This window comes from Symphalangus syndactylus, chromosome 1, assembly GCF_028878055.3.
Source record: "Symphalangus syndactylus isolate Jambi chromosome 1, NHGRI_mSymSyn1-v2.1_pri, whole genome shotgun sequence".
Taxonomy (NCBI): Eukaryota; Metazoa; Chordata; class Mammalia; order Primates; family Hylobatidae; genus Symphalangus; species Symphalangus syndactylus.
In genome coordinates this window covers 86,187,795-86,208,735 of record NC_072423.2, presented here as the reverse complement: position 1 = coordinate 86,208,735, position 20,941 = coordinate 86,187,795, and the positions used below count along the sequence as shown (strand labels likewise).

Below are 20,941 nucleotides of genomic sequence, written 5' to 3'. Positions count from 1 at the left end.
GCCGAGACTGCGCCACTGCACTCCAGCCTGGGCGACAGAGCGAGACTCCGTCTCAAAAAAAAAAAAAAAAAAGAACAAAGATTTCTCTTTGGACAAGAAGAATGTTTATTGTTATAGTGAAAAAAGAAAAAAATTAACCTCAAAATTAGGAAAGCAAGTTTCATTTTCTTTCTCTGTGTTTCTCTTGCTCCTCTATGCTTTTTCGTTACAATCCCGAAGAGGCAGAAGCTGAATTTTTGGTCTTCTGGAACCACCCATTAGAACACTGGGTAAGAAATGTTCTTGCAGAGAAAGGCATGATGCCCTCTGAGAAACTGAATAAGCATAGGGTTGGTCCTTTTTTCCCAATTCAACAGTTTATTATTCCTATATTGGCCTAAGGTAACTGAGCCCCACCTGCCCCAATATGATTAAAAGTAACAATTATTTCTGTTAAAGACAGTAACAAACTAACACCAGCACCTTGGGATTTTATAAGATGCTTTTCATGTGGTGATCTAAAAGCATTTTACTCACATTATCTGGTGACGCAGTCCCTTATCCCACTCTTTAAAATTGAAGGCTACAGAATGCCCGAGGACATTCCACTGAATCACCTCAGGTTCAGAACTCAAGAGATCACATGCCCCTCTGGTGACACAAACCCTTTCTACCTTTTCATCCACTACCTGCCCAGAGATGGTAACTTGGAATCTGCAAGCAAAAAATTTTAAGTTAGAATTTTAAAAGAAAGTAGTTTTATTCCCTTCTCTACTAAAAATACAAAAATCAGCTGGGCGGGCGCCTGTAGTCCCAGCTACTCAGGAGGCTGAGGCAGGAGAATCACTTGAACCCAGGAGGCAGAGGTTGCAGTGAGCCACTGCACTCCAGCCTAGGCAACAGAGCAAGACTCTGTCTCAAAAAAAAAAAAAAAAAAAAAAAGAAAGAAAATCAGAAGATTCAGATAACAAAATATAAATGTGCCCTATAATTTACCACTTCCTCTCTCACTTATGGCATGGAAGGCAAAAGTGCCTTCCCTTATGATTCATTTCTCTCTTTAAAATTAGGGTTTCTGGCGGGGCACGGTGGCTCAAGCCTGTAATCCCAGCACTTTGGGAGGCCGAGGCAGGCGGATCACGAGGTCAAGAGATCAAGACCATCCTGGCTAACACAGTGAAACCCCGTCTCTACTAAAAATACAAAAAATTAGCCAGGCGTGGTGGCGGGCGCCTGTAGTCCCAGCTACTCGGGAGGCTGAGGCAGGAGAATGGCGTGAACCCAGGAGGCGGAGCTTGCAGTGAGCGGAGATCGCGCCACTGCACTCCAGCCTGGGCAAGAAAGCGAGACTCCACCTCAGAAAAAAAATAAATAAATAAAATTAGGGTTTCAGAGGGCCAAACAGCAGTATTAGAATACAGTGAGTGCCCAAAGACTCTAAGAAACTGTTATAGTCCTAGAAAACATAAATCCTCTCTAGTCCCTGATTTAATGATTATTTAACTCTCAGTTTCCTACAGGAATCGAGGCCTAACATTTGGAATGTAGGCCTCAGTAACTTTGTTAACAAAAGCAAATTCTTGATTTGTAGACAATATGTACTCTTTTTTTGAAACAGAGTTTCCCTCTGTCACCCAGGCTGAAGTGCATGGTGTGATCTCAGCTCACTGCAACCTCCGCCTCCTGGATTCAAGCAATTCTCCTGCCTCAGCCTCCCGAGCAGCTGGGATTACAGGAGGGCACCACCACGCCCAGCTAATTTTGTATTTTTAGTAGAGACGGGGTTTCATCATGTTGCCCAGGCTGGTCTCGAACTCCTGACCTCCAGGTGATCTGCCCGCTCACCCAAAGTGCTGGGATTACAGGTGTGAGACACCCTGCCCAGCCAATATGTACTATTAAAGCAAACTTTTCCCTCAAAATCCCAAAGACTAGAAAAGATGGAAAATTATACTACTTAAATTTTATCTAGAGTAGAATATCATTTAGATACTATATATTATTTCATATATTTTCCATAGGAAAAAAGTCACATGGACTAATATTGACATAGTAATAGAGAGTCATGAAAGGCCATGCAATTTTGGGAGTATAATACTGGGAATACAAAAGAGATCAGCATCTGAGATGCTTGGGGGCCACACAATAGAAGGGAAATCATAAAACCTAAGAATTCATTGGGTATAAATAAAGATGAACCAATTCTTCGCAGAAGGATGTGCTGCAGATAGTAGGATGAAACCACGAGAGTGAGTGTGGTTCATCAGAGTCAACAGTTCGAATCCATACTAGTATCAAAAAAGTATACAAGAATATGTATGCCAGCCGGGCGCGGGGGCTCACGCCTGTAATCCCAGCACTTTGGGAGGCCGAGGCAGGCGGATCATTTGAGGTCAGGAGTTCGAGACCAGCCTGGCCAACATACCAAAACCCTGCCTCTACTAAAAATACAAACAAATGAGCAGGGCGTGATGGGGCGTGCCTGAAATCCCAGCTACTAGGGAGGCTGAGACATGAGAATCGCTTGAACCCAGGAGGTGGAGGTTGCAGTGAGCCAAGACTGCAGCCACTGCACTCCAGCCTGGGCGACAGAGCCAGACTCTGTCTCAAAAATAAGAAAAAAAGTAATATGTATGCAATATCGAGGCACAGAGTAAACTATGAAATGGAAATATATATATGTAAAACAAACAATACAGGATATGTGGTTTGAAGGCTTTAATAAGGTTTAATACAGGTATTTCCTTAAATAGGTGGATACCAGCAGTACCAAGGACAACACAACTATTTTTTGTTGAAATAAGTGGTGTAACAGTACAATAGAGTAAATCTAAATACACAGTAATGGAGGTACCATGGAATAATTCACATGTCAAGGTATGGGAGAAAGAGCCAAGAAGTTTAATGTGGGTAGCCAAGAAGTTTAATGTGGGTAGCCAAGAAGTTTAATGTGGGTGTTATCATTATATACCGAGGTAGCAAAATACATGGCAATATAATTTTGTAAACATTAAGTTTATACAATGGGTGATAATGAGCATTCTGAAGATATTTGATCCAGGACAAAGGGATACTGAGATAAAAGGATGATATGCAAATGTTAGATTAACTTGGTCAAGATGGCATTAACCAGGAAGTGAAGAATCCAGGGCAGAAAAATAGTCTAGCGTATAACGTATATGTGATCCTACAACTGCCTTCACAACTTTTAGCAACTTTCTTACTTCTTATTTCAGTGTTTCATTTGGCCAAGTGGGTAAAACACTTTCCACCTCCCTGCCCCAAAAAGAAATTTATATAGGTAAAATACTGACAAACGCATTCGAGCTCCACTTTAAAAAGTACAAAGTACTAAAAGCATGGAGCACTCGGCTGGTGGCGGTAGGAGGAGGAAGCGGACGGGTGAGAGAGAACAGGTAACAGGACGAAGCATGAGCCAAAATAAGTATCAGCAGAGTGGAGCGATGGACTCGAACCGCAGAGCGGTAAAAGGGAAACAGCACCCGGTCCCCACCACGGGACTGGGGCAAGGAGAATCACCCGTTGGAGCAGGGCTGACGACCGCTGAAACTGAGAAGAAGGAATCCACGGCGGCCAGGCCCACCGAGGTTGAGAGAGCGGGCTGCGGGGACCGCAGAGCCCGAGGGCGCAGGGCCGGGGGCGGAAGGGGCGGCGGCTGGGCGCCAGGCACCGGGGACCGCGGTCTCGAGCTGAGTGGCCGTCTCTAACCCGTTCCGAGCCCTGGCGGTCGTGGATCCCCGGCCTCCACTCGTCGTCCGTTTCCAGGGCCCACGGGTCCCGCCGCGGTTGGAAGACCCGGCCCGGAGGAGACATGGGGCCTTAACCCCCTCCCAGTCGTCGGTCCCCCTTCCCTAGAGGTCACCCTCCCCTCCCACCTCGCTGGTCCGGCACTTCCGGTTCCGCAGGGACCGGTGTCCTCCGCACTCACCCCCGAGCCCGGTGCCCGTCACCACCGCCGTCGTTGTCACCGCCGCCTCCCGGCAGTGCCGTCCTGCCTCAGAGAAGCAGCGCGCGGCCCCCGCACGCTCCACGCCCGCCCCGCTGCCGCGCGCTCCCGCCAGGCGCCGCTCGTCTCGGAGCCGGCGCGCGGCCGTTGCCCTCAGTGCCGGGTCTCGAACCCTTCCCGCGTTCCCATTGGCTCCCTGGTCCGGGCTCGCGCGACGTCTCGCGCGGCGCACGTTTGTCTCATTCATGCGGCTCGCGCTGCCGCACCCACCCCCGCTCACTCTCCCATTCACCCATAGCCCCCACCCCGACTCCGATCTGGGGCGTGCGCGCGAACCCTGGCGACCGCGGCGACCTCGCGGCCTGATTGGCTGTAGCAACACAGCGGCGTACGCACGCGAGAAGACGAGAGCGCGCACGTAAGGCCGTGGGGTTGCGGGGACAACTAAGAGACAAGGATTGGACTAATGCACAGGAGTCAGGAATGAGGAAATGGCCAGACGAGTCTTCCCTTCTCCTGCGTCCTGTTGTATTCCCACTGAATCCAAGAAAAAACTCTCGGAAATAAGAAAAGAATTATGTGTGTGTACTAGAAGTACTCAAAAGCATGCAGCTACCTTCTCGAATTCAGCAACCCCTCTCCTACTGAGGTGGTACAGTCCAGACAGGCTTCCCGCGCAGCCAATTACCGGCGACTCTCGCCGCTTCCTGCTTCAGCCCCTTCGCGGCAGATTGGCCAACCATTTGGTGACTAGGCCTCCCTCCTCTCCTTCCCACCTCCTTTTTTTTTTTTTTTTTTTTTTTGATGGCAAAAACTTTATTTAAAACAATCTTGCTGGAGAAATCTTCAGTCCGGCGAGGTCGCTGGTCTGGGCAGAATCCAGGGTGATGGAATGCTCTGGGCTGTCTCCCACATGAAGGGGACGCCCGGACTTACAGAGCCAATGTAGGGCGAGGCTCCTTCCAAGGGCCGGGGAGGGAGATGAAGAAGAGCAGGCGCCAGCCTTGGAGCCGTAGCGCTAACCGTGAGAGGGAAGCCTAAGGAGCACGCGACCTGAGGCGGTGGCAGCACCCTCCCGCCCCCGTAGTGCGAGCCGGGAAATGAACTCCCTTAATTCCATTAGTTTCCCACTGCCACACGTGGGATGGGAGCCCGCATCCCTCACCTTACCCAATCCTAGAATACAAAGCTAGAAGTAAAAGGTTCTCTAGAATAGCTACTGTCCCTGGCGAGCTAACTCTGCATAGGTCATAGTGGTACACTTTGCCCTGATTAGCCCAAGACAGCTGTGAACCAATACCAATAGCAATGCCCCGTATTCTCTCCCCATTCAGCTCGAGGCTATTTCTTTTTTGGAAAGCAACTCTGGCTATTACATAATGGCCCCTCGAAAAGGTGTTTCACAAGCCACTTCCCTGAAGCCGAGGCCCCTCACCTGTAAAATCCTGAGGACTGTCCTCGGGTTTGGTCTCAAATGTCGCTGGCTTTACTGTGGTTCTGACACTTTAGCATTAGGCAGCAAGGTAAAGGATAACTACCTTCTCCTGTTTTCTGGAGTCTAGTTCCTTCTCTGACCTGGCATATATTATCAGTTCTAGTTTATTCTTGTTAACAGCGTCAATCCAGCATTTATTGCAACACACTTGAGAGTTGTTTATAACAACTTTATATTTTTAAAACTCTTTAGACCTGGCCTGTCGTGGTGGTTCACGCCTGTAATCCCAGCACTTTGGGAGGCCAAGGCAGGCGGATCACGAGGTCAGGTACTACCGAGACCAGCCTGGCCAATATAGTGAAACTCCTTCTCTACTAAAAATACAAAAATTAGTCGGGCATGGTCGGGGGAGCCTGTAATCCCAGCAACTCGGGAGGCTGAGGCAGGAGGATTGCTTCAACCCGGGAGGCAGAGGTTGCAGTGAGCCAAGATCACACAACTTCACTCCAGCCTGGGCAACAGAGCAAGACTCCGTCTCAAAACAAAACAAAAACCTCTTTAGACCATATGAAAGGTAAATTATTGAAGATACAATATTGGTATTTTATTTTTTACTTTTTGAGAGGGAGTCTCACACTCACCCAGGCTGGAGTGCAGTGGCGCCATCTCAGCTCATGGCAACCTCCTCCTCCCGGGTTCAAGTGATTCTCATGCCTCAGCCTCCTGAGTAGCTGGGATCACAGGCATGTGCCACCACACCCAGCTAATATTTATATTTTTAGTAGAGATGGGGTTTCACCATGTTGGCCACACTGGTCTGGAACTCCTGACCTCAAATGATCCTCCCACCTTGGCCTCCCAAAGTGCTGGGATTACAGGCGTGAGCCACAGTGCCCGGCCTGATATTGGCATTTTCTACCTGTGAGCCATGTTTCTTTAAGATGAAGTCAGCTTTCATTTTTCTGTTGCAATATTTTTCTTGGATTTTTAGACTTTCTGATTTCCTCCACTTCACAAATTACGCATTTTTATTTTCCTTTCAGCTGTCTAAGAACTTGTAAATAGTGGTGTCTCTTGGCTAGACAGTGTTTAATGGAAAAAAAAAAATCAGTCTTCCAGCATCCAACCAAACTAAACTCCCCTGGGATACTAGCTTGGATTGCCAAGCTTTGTTAGGTGGATGAGCACTAACAGAGGTATAATCACTATCCCAAAGTTGAAAGACAGAGATTCCACTTGTCCAGTTTTCCTTGGGATCACTCAAGGTATTTCTTGGAAAGAACGTTTAATAGAACATAAGGTTTAAAGTGCCAGCTACTTCTGAAAAGTATCCAGAGTAAAATCTAGGCTAAAACAGTGGGATATCCAGACCACCCAAACTTCAAATTAATATGTTTATCAATTAATACCCTATAGGTTTTTGCTTTTCTTTTTTGAGACTGGGTCTGGCTGTGTCACCCAGCTGGAGTGCAGTGGAGCCATCTCAGCTGACTACAACCTCCCCCTTCCATTCTCAAGCAATCCTCCCACCTCAGCTTCCTGAGTAGCTGGGACTACAGATGTGTGCCACCATGCTTGGCTAATTTTTTAAGATTTGTATAGATGAGGTCTCACTATATATTGCCCAGGCTGGTCTCGAACTCCTAGGCTCAAGTGATCCTCCTACCTCAGACTCCCAAAGTGCTGAGATTACAGGCACGAGCCGCTGCACCAGGCCCTTTACAGTTTTTCTAGCGTAGCTTATCTACACTTTTTCAAATTGTCTTCAGTTGCATTTTCTTATGCCTATAGACCGCAAACCACTGGGTCATTTTTAGTTCAACTCACTAGTAAATAAACATGCAAACAAGAACAAAATGCTGCCCTGGGGGTTAGAAGCAATCAGAGAGGAATGCCCTGCCTTTCAGCACCAAACAAACAAACAACCTCTTTATGTTTGTTTGGTGGTTTTGTTGAGACAGGGTTTCACTCCTGTCACCCAGGCTGGAGTACAGTGGTGTGATCTAGGATCACTGCAACCTCCATCTCCCAGGCTCAAGTGATTCTCCTGCCTCAGCCTCCAAAGTAGCTGGGACTACAGGCACATGCCACCTCACCCAGCTAATTTTTGTGTTTTTTTTTTTAATTCATGAGCTATTTATTAAAATTAACACATTTAGGGAAAAAATCAATACAATGTGTACATCATTACTGAAAACTGTATACCATCATACAAAAAAAGATTTTATTTGGAGAAACTGTTTTCTAATTTATGGCAAGTTTTACTTTCATAAATAAAACCATAGAACACCACAATCTAATTCAATCTTCAAGGCTGGCCTGCTGAGCAAGGAATGTTCTTATTCTTTGTAGGAGCTCCTTCTTTACACTGTCAAGTACCAGGGCTCTGCCTTTTGGAGTGATTTCAGCCACCAAGTCATCAACAGTAATGTGTTCTAGTCTTTTTTCTTTAATTACCTGTTTACAGTGTGCCTTCAACTGATCCTTCCAGCCACATTCAATTAATTTAGCTCTCAGCAACTCTTTGAAGCATTCTCTTTCTCCAATTTCTATCAACTTTTGGTTAATGGCTCCTCTCATCTGCGCATCTTTGTTCATCTTGCTAACCACACTCTTCGGCTGCCTGGACTTAGACCCTCAGTAGCATGGGCACCTAAGCACACAGAAAGCTAGAACACGCATTTCCCAATTTTCATGTTTTTAGGGTTTCACCACGTTGGCCAGGGTAGTCTCCAACTGCTGAGCTCAAGTGATCCACCTGCCTTGACCTCCCAAATTACTGGGATTACAGGTCTGAGCCACTGCTTCTGGTCAACCGCTTTGTGTTTAAATACTGCTATCTTTCCTCCTGTCCTTGTGAAATGTCTCTGTATGTGTTAAAGGGTAGTTCTTCCCTTTGTGCTGTGGATCCTATCTCCTTTGCTCCTGCATTTTTTTTGGTGCTGGGGGATGGAGTCTCGCTCTGTCACCCAGGCTGGAGTGCAGTGACGCGATCTCAGCTCACTGCAACCTCCGCCTCCCATGGACAATTAATAGCTCATATTTAACACTGCCAAAAACCTCGAGTTTCCCTTGTCCCTCAGGGGGACAACTCCCTGAGTTTCCCCAATCTCATGTCTAACCTAGTGTGTCCTGTTAAAAAAAATCCAGGATGCATCCTTGATTCCATCGTTTTCCTCACCACTCCATTACGAAGTCCTGCCTTCAGAATATCCTCTCACCAGCTCTACCTCTGCTGCCCTAGTATTTCATCCCCCACCGGTTCTCACATTCGCACCCTTACAAAACTCTCCTAATTATTGTCCTTGCTTTTACACTTGCCCTATAACCTACTCTCCGCAAAGCAGTGATCTTTTCAAAATTTAAAGTAATCAGCCGGGCTAATCCCAGCACTTTGGGAGGCCGAGGCGGATGGATCACTTAAGGTCTGGAGTTCAAGACCAGCCTGGCCAACATGGCGAAACCCCATCTGTACTAAAAATACAAAAATTCGCCAGGCATGGTGGCGCATGCTACTCAGCTACTCAGGAGGCTGAGGCAGGAGAATAACTTGAACCTGGGAGGCAGAGGTTGCAGTGCACCGAGGTCATGCCACAGCACTCCAGCCTGGGCAACATAGCAAAACTCAGAAGGAGGGAAGGAAGAGGGGAGGGAAGGGGAGGAGAGAGGAGAGGAGGTGAGGGAAGGAAAGGAAAGGAAGGAATAGGAAGGAAGGGGAAGGAATGAAAAGAAAGAGAAGGAAGGAGAAGAAAAAGAGAAAGAGCAGGAAAGAGAGAGGAAAGAGGAAAGGAAAAGAAAGGAAGAAGGAAAGGAAAGGAAGAAAGAAAGAGGGAAGGGAGGGAGGAGATCAGCCAGGCGTGCTGGCTCACGCCTGTAATCCCACACTTCGGGAGGGCGAGGCTGGTGGATCACCTGAAGTTGGGAGTTGGAGACAAGCCTGACCAACACGGAGAAACCCCATCTATACTAAAAACACAAAATTAGCTGGGCATGGTGGCGCATGCCTGTAATCCCAGCTACTCGGGAGGCTGAGGCAGGAGACTTAAACCTGGAAGGCGGAGGTTGCAGTGAGCCAGATTGCGCCATTGCACTCCAGCCTGGGCAACAAGAATGAAACTCTGTCCCACACACACACACGAAAAAAAAAAAAGAAAAAAAGAAGATCAAATAATACTCTACTTAACTACCCCTCACCCCTGGTTCCCGTTGCTCTTAGAGTAAAATCCATTCTTAAACCAGGCGCTGTGGCATGAGCCTGTAGTCCCAGCTACTCAGGAGACTAAGGTGGGCGGATCACTTAAGCCCAGAAGTTCAAAGCCAGCTTGGGCAACATAGTAAGACCCCCCCCATCTCTTTTTTTTTTTTTTTTTTGAGTCGGACTTTCGCTCTTATTGCCTAGGCTGGAGTGCAGTGGCGTGATCTTGGCTCACGGCAATCTCCACCTCCCAGGTTCAAGCAATTCTCCTGCCTCAACCTCCCAAGTACCTGGGATTACAAGCATGTGCCACCACGCTAGGCTACATTTTTTTTTTGTATTTTTAGTAGAGATGGGGTTTCACCATGTTGGTGAGGATGGTCTCGAACTCCTGACCTCAAGTGATCCACCCACCTTAGCCTCCCAAAGTGCTGGGATTACAGGCATCAGCCGCCATGCCCAGCTGAGATCCCTATCTCTTAAAAAGAAATAAAAAATCCTTTTTTTTTTTTGAGACAGAGTGTCCTTCTGTCACCTAGACTGGAATGCAGTGATGCAATCTCGGCTTACTGCACCTCCACCTCTCGGGTTCAAGGGATTCTCAGCCTCCCGAGTGGCTGGGGTTAAAGGCATGGCCACCACCCACCGCACCTGGCCAAAAAAATCCATTCTTCACCCTGGTTTACAAAAGCCCTACATTATCTGGTCTTTGCTGCCCCCCCCAGCCTCATCTTGTACAGTCTCTCTTGGTTCACTACGCTTTAACCACACTGGCTTTTCTCTTCACCGAACTCACCAAGCTTGTTCCTTTATTAGGGTTTTGCAGTTTGTTTTCACCATGAAGGTTTTGCCCCAGACTTCACACAGCCATTCAAGTCTTAGCCCAAAATGTATGCTCAGGGAGGGCCTTTCCTGACCACCCAATCGAAAGTAGCCTCCAGCCACTCTGTCTCATATCCCCCAAATTTAAGTCTCTGCATAGCACTTGCCTTTTTAAATTTGTTTATTCTATAATGTAAGCTCCATAAAACTTTTGTCTATCTTGTTCCCTATCTAGAATGGCTCCTGACAAACAGTCGGTCCTCAGTAAACATTTATGGAAAGAAGGAATGGATGAATGGCATCAGATACTTAAGTAATCCAAGTGCAAACCAGGGACACCAAACAATCATTTGCAAGAGATCAAAAAGAATGGGCTTTCCCAGCTTCTTACCACCTGAAAGCTCAAGTTACACTTTGACTTAGGGCCTAGTTCCAATCAAATAGACAAGAAGGATAGCTGTACTGGAAGGAAAATGAGCTATCTCTGGAAAATGATTAGATACGAAATCTCATTCCGAGATTTCACCAGCCTCTAACTCCCCACAGTAAATCCAGCACTGACAGCAGGTTTACCATCTATTTACCTAAGTGCTGAGGAAAGGGGAACTATCATAAGAACTCATGGCCGGGCACAGTGTCTCACACCTGTAATCCGAGCATTTTGGGAGGCCGAGGCAGGCAGATCACGAGGTCAGGAGTTTGAGACCAGCCTGGCCAACATAGTGAAACCCTGTCTCTACTAAAAAAAATACAAAAAATTAGCTGGGCGTGGTAGCAGGCACCTGTAACCCCAGCTACTTGGGAGGCTGAGGCAGGAGAATTGCTTGAACCTGGGAGGCAGAGGTTGCAGTGAGCCAAGATCGCGCCACTGCACTCCAGCCCAGGTGACAGTGGGAGACTCTTACAAAAAACAACAACAACAACAACAACCAAAAAAAACTCACGTGGCTCACAGGTAGGTTTCTTGGTTTTCCCCTCCTCCAAGCATTTTAGCAATAAATCATTCCAATGGTGTTTCTATAACGCTTAGGGGAAAAAAAATAAATTATACCAACTTCTATGATATGGCAAAAATATTTATTAAAATGATTTTTTTTAAGTTTGAACTTTATTGGAAGGAGTCCCTCTAATTCACACTTTCATCCTAGATAAATGGGTAAGAACCATATATGGAATATAAAGCACTGATTTTTAAAAACCACATAGTAGCACAGTGAAAGAAATGCAATTCTCCAGGGTCTTAGAGAATTCAAAGTGGCATCTTAGGTAGTCTAAGAAACCAATTACAGTCTCATGGTTTTCCTTTTGGTTCAAGATTAGAAGAGTCAGGTTACCACTACCTGTTTTTAGAGGTAGAATATGAACTTTCTACTAGTCCACAGTTTACTGGTCAGATGGCCCCAACAGAGTCTCTTATCTCAGCCCATCTGCCTCTAGGGGTGGCCAGAAGATCTCTGTGTCCCAGGCAGCAAGGCTTCCTGCTGATCTCTACTTCAGATCCATGAACCGGATATCCATGATGAGAAGGAAGTTCTTAGGCAGTGGGCGGGGGGCTGGAGACAGAACAGTAAACACCTGATGCTCCAGGTCCACACTGGTCACCACAATGAAGCCAGCTACACTTGTCTCGGACAGGTTCTCCTCTGTACCCTCGGCAGTGCTAACACTCAGTAGGTGGTGCACCATATCTCGCCCAGGAGTGACAGGTACTAGCTTGAGCTGATTATCCTCTTGAGACATGCCCAAAGGTAAACAGGAGTCTGGGATGGTGGGTGCCCCAACTTTGTAGATTTTCACATCTGAAAATTTGACATTGAAGGCATGGGGATAGAAACAACCTCGGAATCCATAAAAATACTCACGGATACGCTCATCCCTACATTCCCGCCGGAAGTCCTTGGAGCGCTCCACCACACCCCCAGATTTAGGGAGCAGCACAGTGCGTACAAAGTGGGGGAGGTCCCGTTTCAGTTCATTGTACAGGCGTTCTTGATCCAGAACCACAACGACATCCACCTCAAAAGCTGAGGCTGCATGCACCAGAGCCTGGTAACCAGAGCCCTTGACCCAGCCACAAGTGTTAATGACACAGCCACTCACAGATGCCCTTCGGTTCACCTCACACCTTTGGTTGAACACATCTGCTAAACGAGATGTAATCTGCAAAAGAGACGATCGAGGTAAGAACAAAAACACCCAGACAAACCCATGGTTACTTTGTTCCTCTTTAGAATAAGTGCTATTAGATATAAGAAAAATGACTTTTTTTTGAAATAGAGTCTCACTCTGTTGCCCAGGCTGGAGTGCAGTGGCGCGATTTCAGCTCACTGCAACCTCCACTTCCCAGGTTCAAGTGATTCTCCTGCCTCAGTCTCTGAACAGCTGGGATTACAGGCACCAGCCACCATGCCCGGCTAATTTTTGTATTTTTAGTAGAGACGAGGTTTCACCATGTTGGCCAGGCTGCTCTCCAACTCCTGACCTCTGGTGATCCACCCGCCTCAGCCTCCCAAGTTGTGGAATTACAGGCATGAGCCACTGCACCCAGCCCGAAAAAATGACATTTTTAATGGCTGTAGTTTTGACACCATAACATGGATTTAATTTTTATGTTGCTGCTTCTGCCTCCTGTTTTATGCCCTAAGTGAAAATCTAACAAATTACTAAGAATAGATCCACAGAAATATTTAACAATCTGAGACTGACATATTTGGAATTGCCTTTCTAAAGTAATGCAGCAGAAACACCAGCTGAGAAAATGCAGTGTTAACTAGTAAACTTCCCCATTTTCCTACCCTGATAGCAGCCCTTCCCTCCATCCCACCTTTCTCTGGCTCTGACCTTATTATAAAGCTTGATGTTAGTGCCAGGAGTGGTGGAACCAAAATGATACACCAGAGGGGCCTGGATAGAGAAACCCTCTTCAACGTCTGCAGGCCGCTCGATGTAGAGGGCCCCCATGGTACCAGGGATGGACACAGAACCCTGGCCCACATCCAGCTCCACATAAGTGGGACGGCGGCCCAAACGCACTGCATAGTTGAGCAGAAGGCGACACACTGTAGACTTGCCCACATCAGTGGGGCCCACTACCATCACTCGGGGACCTCGCTCTTCTTCCTTTTCTGCTTGCCTCCGCATCTGTTCCAAAGCTGTGTGAGTGTTGAGGTAAAGCAACATAGGAGTGTCCTTGGAGACATAAGCCACCTCAGTGCGGCCGCTCAGTTGCACAGAACAGCCATGCCAAGTGAAAACAGCCACCTTGGCACCAGCATCAAAGGTGAATTTCTTGTTTCGGGTCAGCTCTGTGCCAAAGATCTCTGCCATGCCAGTCAACAACTCCAACTGAACTGACTGAGATGCCTCCACCTCAAAGCGAAGTTCTGTTTCTCGCTCTAGTTCAAATTTAGTGGTTGGCTTCTTATCATCATTAGCCTCTTCTCCCATCTCTTCTGTATAGCTGCTGTGCCTAGAACACAAATTAAATATCAGACCTAATTATAAGTCAGTCTTCTGTTACAAAAACATCCAATGGGGCCAGGCGTGGTGGCTCACGCCTGTAATCCTAGCACTTTGGGAAGCCAAGGTGGCTGGATCACTTGAGGTCGGGAGTTCAAGACTAGCCTGGCCAACATGGTGAAACCCCGTCTCTACTAAACATACAAAAAAAAAAAAAAAAAAAAATTAGCCGGGCATGGTGGAGGGTGCCTGTAATCCCAGCTCTTTGGGAGGCCAAGGCAGGAGAATCGCTTGAACCCAGGTAGCAGAGGCTGCAGTGACCCGAGATTGCGCCACTGCATGCCAGCCTCGGCAACAGAACAAGACTCCATCTCAAAAAAAAAAAAAAAGAAAGAAAGAAATCAGCCAATGGGCCAGGCACAGTGGCTTAGGCCTGTAATTCCAGCACTTTGGGGTGCTGAGTTGGGCAGATCCCCTGAGCTCAGGAGTACAAGACCAGCCTGGGCAACATGGTGAAACCCCATCTGTACAAAAAATGCAAAAATTGGCCAGGCCTGGTGGCTCACGCCTGTAATCCCAGCACTTTGGGAGGCCAAGGTGGGCGGATCACCTGAGGTCAGGAGTTCAAGACCAGCTTGGCCAACATGGTGAAATCTCGTTATTTACTAAAAAATACAAAAGTTAGCCAGGCATAGTGGTGGGCGCCTGTAGTCCCAGCTACTCAGGAGACTGAGTCAAGAGAATCGCTTGAACCCAAGAGGTGGAGGTTGCAGGGTTGCAGTGAGGTGAGATCGTGCCACTGTACTCCCGCCTGGGTGACAGAGCAAGGCTCTGTCTCAAAAAACAAAAACAAACAAAAAAAAAAAAACAAAAAAACCAAATAAATAAATAAATAATAAAAACATAACAATGAATGTTTCCCCTTACCTTGCTTTAATTCTCTCCATATTTCTTATCACCATATATTGTGTCTTCCCCGCCTCCCCCACCCCAAAATGTAAGACTTAGGCATTTTTGTTTGATACTGTATACTGCTTAGAATAGAGCTTGACAGACTGTAGGCACCTCAATACATTGAGTGAATTAATGTCTCAGACATCAGAGAAAAACCATACCTACAGATTGACAGATTTAATTCTATCACCCGCCATCACTCTATTGGTAAACTCCAAACTTGAGAAGGTAACAGATGCCCAGACCCCAAACATCTTAGTCAACAGGAAAGGGCGTCTGCAATACGGATGCAAAGCAGAGGACACTGGGTTTGAACTCAGAAAACAGCCTAATCCTCGGCTCTGTAACTACTAGTAGTGTCTTTAGACAATCACTTAACTTCTCTGAATCTTTGAAGCTGTCGACTGGAAGCACTTACATTTCCTCAAATACAGTGTTGTTCTTGGGGTTTATAGGAATTGTGGGAGGAAAAAAAAGCACTTCGTAAACTAGAAAACGGCAAGGAAACGATATGAATTATTTCTGATCCTGGACTGCAGCTCCAGGTTTAGCATTTGTCCCAATCTCCCCAGACACCAAAATCTCCCCAGACACCAAAATCTCCCCAGACACCAAAATCTCCCCAGACACCAAAATCTCCCCAGACCCCAAGGAGGCGACAGTTGCGTTCCTGCCCTTTTTTAAACTCACTTGCGCAGCCAGGAGCCCAACAAGTAAACCCAGAAGGTCCTCCCGTGCAGAACTTCAACCAAATTACAAGCGGTTCTTGCCCGGACCCACGCCGGAAACAAACGCTGTTCCGCACTTGCGCCGTGAAAGGACACGCGGTCGCGCGCTGCCCTTTGGGATGTGTAGTTTGCCGGGGAAGCCGAGAGCGGGTGCACTCGCTATGCCGCTCGGCCTTCTGGGAGTTGTAGTCAAAGGATTGTTTTGAACGTGACGCCAAAGGTGGGAGGGGCGGCGGTTGTCATTATTCGTGCGCCGGAGGGAGGGGTGAGGAGGCGTGGCGATTGCGCCCCCGCGCTGGGCAGGGACGGGTCTAGGGACCTGGCTTCGGCGGTGCGCGTCTGCGGCGGGAATCTCGCCCCAGATTTCCTGCTTCCCTGCTGCCCAGGAAAGAGAAGGGAGGCCCGGAAGAGAGGGAGACTCACTGTCTCGGTCTAGGTCCCGCGACGGCCTGCTTGCCTGGACAAGCCACGAAGCACAAAATCCTGTTTAGACAGGGGGAAACCTAGGAGTAGAGAAAGCGGAGGAAGACAGCCCGACAGAGGTTGCACCGAGCTGTCATCTCCCACCTGACACAGTGCTTGGCACATGGAAGGCATTTCAAATTTTTTTCCTTAATAAAAGAATAAAAATCCGATGATTTCTTCCAGCTACAAGTCAGTCATTACCTAACAACCTCTCTCCCACTAAACGAGGATTTTTGTTAGGCACTTATTTCCCTCCATAAATCCCTGACAGTTACAGGTCAGTCATTTGCCCCGCAGCCAACAGGTTCCACCACGTCTATAATCCTCTTTTTACTAACTTGGGCTTTGGAATCTTATATTATTTGCTGTACTGCTTGCATCACTGTGTGACTTTGAGCAAATCACAGGCTTCATCTCTCTGAGATCGTTTTTTTTTCTTTTTGTTTTTGAGACAGGGTCTCGCTCTCTCGCCCAGGCTGGAGTACAGTGCCGCGAACATGGCTCACTGCAGCCTCGACCTCCTGGGCTCAAGCGTGACATCGTTTTTTGTCTGCAAAGTGGGGATAATAACAGTGCCCAACCTCCTAAAGTTGTTTTGACGATTGCAGGAATGTGCCTGTAAAGTACTAAGTACAATGCCTGTAATATAGAAAAAATCTGATGTCAGCTTTTACGTTTTTATTATAGGCTGGGGGGAAGGGGCTATAATACCATTCATTCGTGCAATACTTAATATTTTTCAGATCTCTTTCAGGCATCTTCTTTTACAGCCACCCTGTAAAGACAGCTTTATTATATCCAATTTCAGATGGGGGAGGAGACTAAGATAGGTGCAGGGGTTTACCCAAACATTAACAGCCATTGGTAGAGCTAGGACTCAAACCCAGAGTTTCTGAGTCTGAGTACAGTTATAATAATAGTAAACATTTAGGCCGGGCGCGGTGGCTCACGCCTGCAATCTCAGCACTTTGGGAGGCCGAGACGGGCGGATCACCTGAGGTCAGGAGTTCGAGACCAGCCTGACCAACATGGTGAAACCCCATCTATACTAAAAATACAAAAATTAGCTAGGTGTGGTGGCGGGCGCCTGTAATCCCGGCTACTTGGGAGGCTGAGGCAGGAGAATCGCTTGAACCGGGGAGGCGGAGGTTGCAGTGAGCCGAGATCACGCCACTGCACACCAGCTTAGGCAACAGAGTGAGACTCTGTCTCAAAAAAAAAACCACATTTATATACTGTTATATGCCAGATACTGGTCTATGGACTTCTCAGGTGTAAATTCATTTAATCGTAGCCAGAATCCTATGCAGTAGGTACTATAATTATCATCTCCACTTTACAGGTGAGTACTTTTTTCAGTCCAGCTCACGTAGTTAATTCATATTGAGGAGACTGGGAAGATTTTCTGGTTCGCTAGAAAGATTTTCTCCCGCTGGCGCTACTTAGCAGCACTCCCCAAGCAGTGCCATCCTCACTTATCACTTCTGAGTTTTTCTTTGATGGTTTGCTTTAATTATTTCATTCATTCAACATATATGCATTAGCTTTTTTTTTTTTTTTTTGAGATGAGGTTTTGCTCTGTTGCCCAGGCTGGAGTGAAGTGGCACAATTTCAGCTCACTGCAACCTCTGCCTCCCGGGTTCAAGTGATTCTCCTGCCTCAGCCTCCCAAGTAGCTTGGATTACAGGCCCGTGTCACTATGCCCAGGTAATTTTTGTATTTTTAGTAGAGATGGGGTTTTCACCATGTTGGTCAGGCTGACCTCAAACTTCTGACCTCAAGTAATTTGCCCGCCTCAGCCTCCCAAGTGCTGAGAACACAGGCATGAGCCACCACGCCCAGCCTATGCATTAGTTTTTCAATTAACTATTGGGTGTCCCCTAATCTTCTACTCTTCTTTAAAAATTCAGTTCCAGTCTTCCATTTGCAAATTTTCTCCCTGAGTGGGCTTATCCTTGTCTTTTTCCATGCAATCTATCTCCCCGATCTGTTTCTTTGCCTCTACTATCTCCCTTGAGGCAGTTTCTTCCAGTTACCTGAAAGTTATTTTTATTTGGATATTGTATAACCATCTCAAGCTGAACTTAGGGAAAAGAACCTGTCCTTTCCTTTAGACTGTTCTCCATTTTGTTTCTAAAATACAGAAAGAGTCAGGACACAACATTTAAAGCATCTGTGCTTGACTACACTCTCTTCTCTCACTTTTTTTTTTTTTTTTTTAGATGTTGTCTTACTCTGTCTCCCAGACTGGATTGCAGTGGTGCGATCTCAGCTCACTGAAACCTCCATCTCCCAGGTTCAGGCGGTTCTCCTGCCTCAGCCTCCCAAGTAGCTGGGATTACAGGTTTCCACCACCACGCCCAGCTAATTTTTCTATTTTTAGTAGAGACAGGGTTTCACCACGTTGGTCAGGCCGGTCTCGAACTCCTGACCTCAGGGGATCCACCTGCCTCGGTCTCCCAAAGTGTCGGGATTACAGGCGCCCGGCTCTTTTCTCAGTTTTAATCTTTCATCAGCACTCCTGCCATCTCCACCCCACCCCCAAACAATACTGTCTTCATATGTTCTTATTCTCCTCTCCAGCTAGATCCTTGATCATTTTCTTTTTGCTTCCAAACTTTCTTTATTTCTTTCTTTCTCTCTCTCTCTGTCTTTCTTTCTTTTTCTTGAGACATAGTTTCACTCTTGTTGCCCAGGCTGGAGTGAAGTGGTACAATCTCGGCTCACTGCAGCCTGCGCCTCCCGGGTTCAAGCAATTCTCCCACCTCAGCCTCCCAAGTAGCTGAGATTACAGGTGCCCGCCACCATGCCCAGCTAATTTTTGTATTTTTAGTGGAGAAGGGGTTTTGTCATGTTAGCCAGGATGGTCTTGAACCCCTGACCTCAGGTCATCTGCCTGCCTCAGCCTCCCAAAGTGCTGGGATTATAGGCATGAGCCACTGTGCCCGGCCTGCTTCCAAACTTTCAATACGAGCTGGGCCCAATGACTCACGCCTGTAATCCCAGCCCCTCAGGAGGCCAGGGTGGGTGGATCACTTGAGGTCAGGAGTTCGAGACCAGCATGACCAACAGGGAGAAATCCCGTCTCTACTAAAAATACAAAAATTAGCCAGGCATGGTGGCACATGCCTGTAATCCCAGCTACTCAGGAAGCTGAGGTGGGAGAATCACTTGAACCCAGGAGCCGGAGGTTGCAGTGATTCTCGGATCACGGCATTGCACTCCAGCCTGGGAAACAGAACGAGATTCCATTTCAAAGAACAAACAAACAAACAAACAAAACAAAAGAACTTTCAATCCATGCCCTGAAAACTAATCATCTGCCTTTTCTCACTTCTCATTTTTCTCCTCAACAATTGCTTTTCAAATTCTTTTTTCTTTTTTTTTTTTTTTGATACGGACTCTCGCTCTGTTGCCCAGGCTGGAGTGCAGTGGCGCAATCTCGGCTCACTGTAAGCTCTGCCTCCCGGGTTCACGCCATTCTCCTGCCTCAGCCTCTCCGAGTAGCTGGGACTACAGGCGCCCGCCACCACGCCTGGCTAATTTTTTTGTATTTTTAGTAGAGACGGGGTTTCACTGTGGTCTCGATCTCCTGACCTCGTGATCCGCCCGCCACGGCCGCCCAAAGTGCTGGGATTACAAGCGTGAGCCACCGCGCCCAGCCTTCAAATTCTTTTTCTACTTTTATTTCCCCTCTCTTCTGCTGCCCAAACAAGAGCACTTCTCTCTTCTTTCTTTACCTAGCTTTTTCTCTCAATTCCAAATCTCTAGTGCTATCCCTCAAGACAACCACATTGTCTTTTCAGAATTTACTTTAAACCCCAGAATCTTCCCTGATTAAATATTTAGAATTCCTTTTTATTTTCAGGCTCAACTAGTAATGTCTCCCATTACCCACATTTCCCTGCCTTAACTTTTTTTCCCTCTTTACGTGTGAGAAGAAAAACAAACCACCCACAAGCACTGCTTTCTAGAAGTCCCTATCTTTGTCGTACTTCATTTGCTAAATGCTAGCCTCTGTTAGAAATCAGGGTTTTTGTCTTAGGGGATATGTTCTGTGTTCACATACTTTAGTAACATGCACAGGACAGCACCCCATGAGAAATGAATTCTGAGTCAAATGAAATTTAACTGGAAGCTGCTAGAAAAATATCAACAAAATATGTAATTTCTTCACAAGACAAAAACTTGGCATGTGTCTCTTGAGATATCAGAATTTAATAATAAATCCTCCCTGGGTTTTGGGGGTCATACATTGAGAATGCTGTTTTGGTTTCGCTTTTGTTTTTTGGGTTTTGTTTTTTTTTTGAGATGGAGTCTCCCTTTGTTGCCCAGGCTGGAGTGCAGTGGTCCCATCTTGGCTCACTGCAACCTCTGCCTCCTGGGTTCAAGCGATTCTTCTGCCTCAGCCTCCCAAGTAGCTGTGATTACAGGCACACGCCACTACGCCTGGCTAATTTTTTGTATTTTTAGTAGAGAGGGGGGTTTCACCATGTTGTCTAGGCTGGTCTCGAACTCCCAACCTCAGGTGATTCGCCTACCTCGGCCTCCCAAAGTGCTGGGATTACAAGGCGTGAGCCACCTCACCTAGCCAAGAATACTTTTTTTTTTTGAAACAGAGTCTTGCTCTGTCACCAGGCTGGTGCGATCTCGGCTCACTGCAACCTCTGATTTCCTGTTCAAGCGATTCTCCTTCCTCAGGTTCTCGAGTAGCTGGGATTACAGGCACGTGCCACCATGTCCAGCTAATTTTTGTTATTTATTAGGGATGGGGTTTCACCATGTTGGCCAGGATGGTCTCTATCTCCTGACCTTGTGATCTACCTGCCTCGGCCTCCCAAAGTGCTGGGATTACAGGAGTGAACCACCGCACCTAGCGAGAGTGTTGTTTTAAAATGACACTACTGGTTACTGCCTATCATGTGCCAGACACTTTT

The 20,941-nt window shown here is 47.0% G+C and overlaps 3 protein-coding genes across 7 annotated transcripts in view; all 3 read right to left on the bottom strand.

The window, feature by feature from the left end:
* ZDHHC5 (zinc finger DHHC-type palmitoyltransferase 5) overlaps positions 1 to 4,264 on the bottom strand; it is a 35,480-nt gene extending 31,216 nt beyond the window's left edge. Inside the window, exon 1 of one of the 3 annotated variants that reach the window (XM_055284457.2) lies at positions 3,929 to 4,264. The gene's annotated coding sequence lies outside the window, so the exon portion shown is untranslated. Of the gene's footprint in view, positions 1 to 3,519; positions 3,849 to 3,875 lie in introns of those variants that run through there. The other 2 variants (XM_063625479.1, XM_055284829.2) reach the window with 2 other exon arrangements.
* A 3,367-nt stretch (positions 4,265 to 7,631) lies between these two features.
* LOC129488626 (transcription and mRNA export factor ENY2-like) lies at positions 7,632 to 8,079 on the bottom strand. Its single transcript, XM_055291084.2, has one exon. The coding sequence runs from the start codon at positions 7,977 to 7,979 to the stop codon at positions 7,683 to 7,685; it is 297 nt and encodes a 98-aa protein (XP_055147059.1). The 5' UTR covers positions 7,980 to 8,079; the 3' UTR covers positions 7,632 to 7,682.
* Positions 8,080 to 11,456: 3,377 nt separating this feature from the next.
* CLP1 (cleavage factor polyribonucleotide kinase subunit 1) lies at positions 11,457 to 16,117 on the bottom strand. 3 transcript variants are annotated; one of them, XM_055233627.2, is made up of 3 exons: positions 15,502 to 16,117; positions 13,240 to 13,892; positions 11,457 to 12,558 (listed from the first exon to the last, which is right to left on the bottom strand). In XM_055233627.2, the coding sequence occupies exons 2-3, from the start codon at positions 13,843 to 13,845 to the stop codon at positions 11,887 to 11,889; spliced, it is 1,278 nt and encodes a 425-aa protein (XP_055089602.1). In that variant the 5' UTR covers positions 13,846 to 13,892; positions 15,502 to 16,117; the 3' UTR covers positions 11,457 to 11,886. The 3 variants fall into 3 exon arrangements, with proteins under 3 accessions (XP_055089602.1, XP_055090328.1, XP_055155357.1); XM_055234353.2 differs by having other exon boundaries at positions 13,432 to 13,867; XM_055299382.2 differs by having other exon boundaries at positions 13,240 to 13,867; positions 15,502 to 16,115.
* Positions 16,118 to 20,941: the final 4,824 nt, after the last annotated feature.

Excerpts from the sequence above, each read along its gene's own strand:
- LOC129488626 (XM_055291084.2), bottom strand. The coding sequence starts at position 7,979 with ATGAACAAAGATGCGCAGATGAGAGGAGCCATTAACCAAAAGTTGATA.
- CLP1 (XM_055233627.2), bottom strand. The coding sequence starts at position 13,845 with ATGGGAGAAGAGGCTAATGATGATAAGAAGCCAACCACTAAATTTGAA. Across the intron at positions 12,559-13,239 it reads ACATCAAGCTTTATAATAAG|ATTACATCTCGTTTAGCAGA; the intron begins GTCAGAGCCAGA and ends TCTCTTTTGCAG.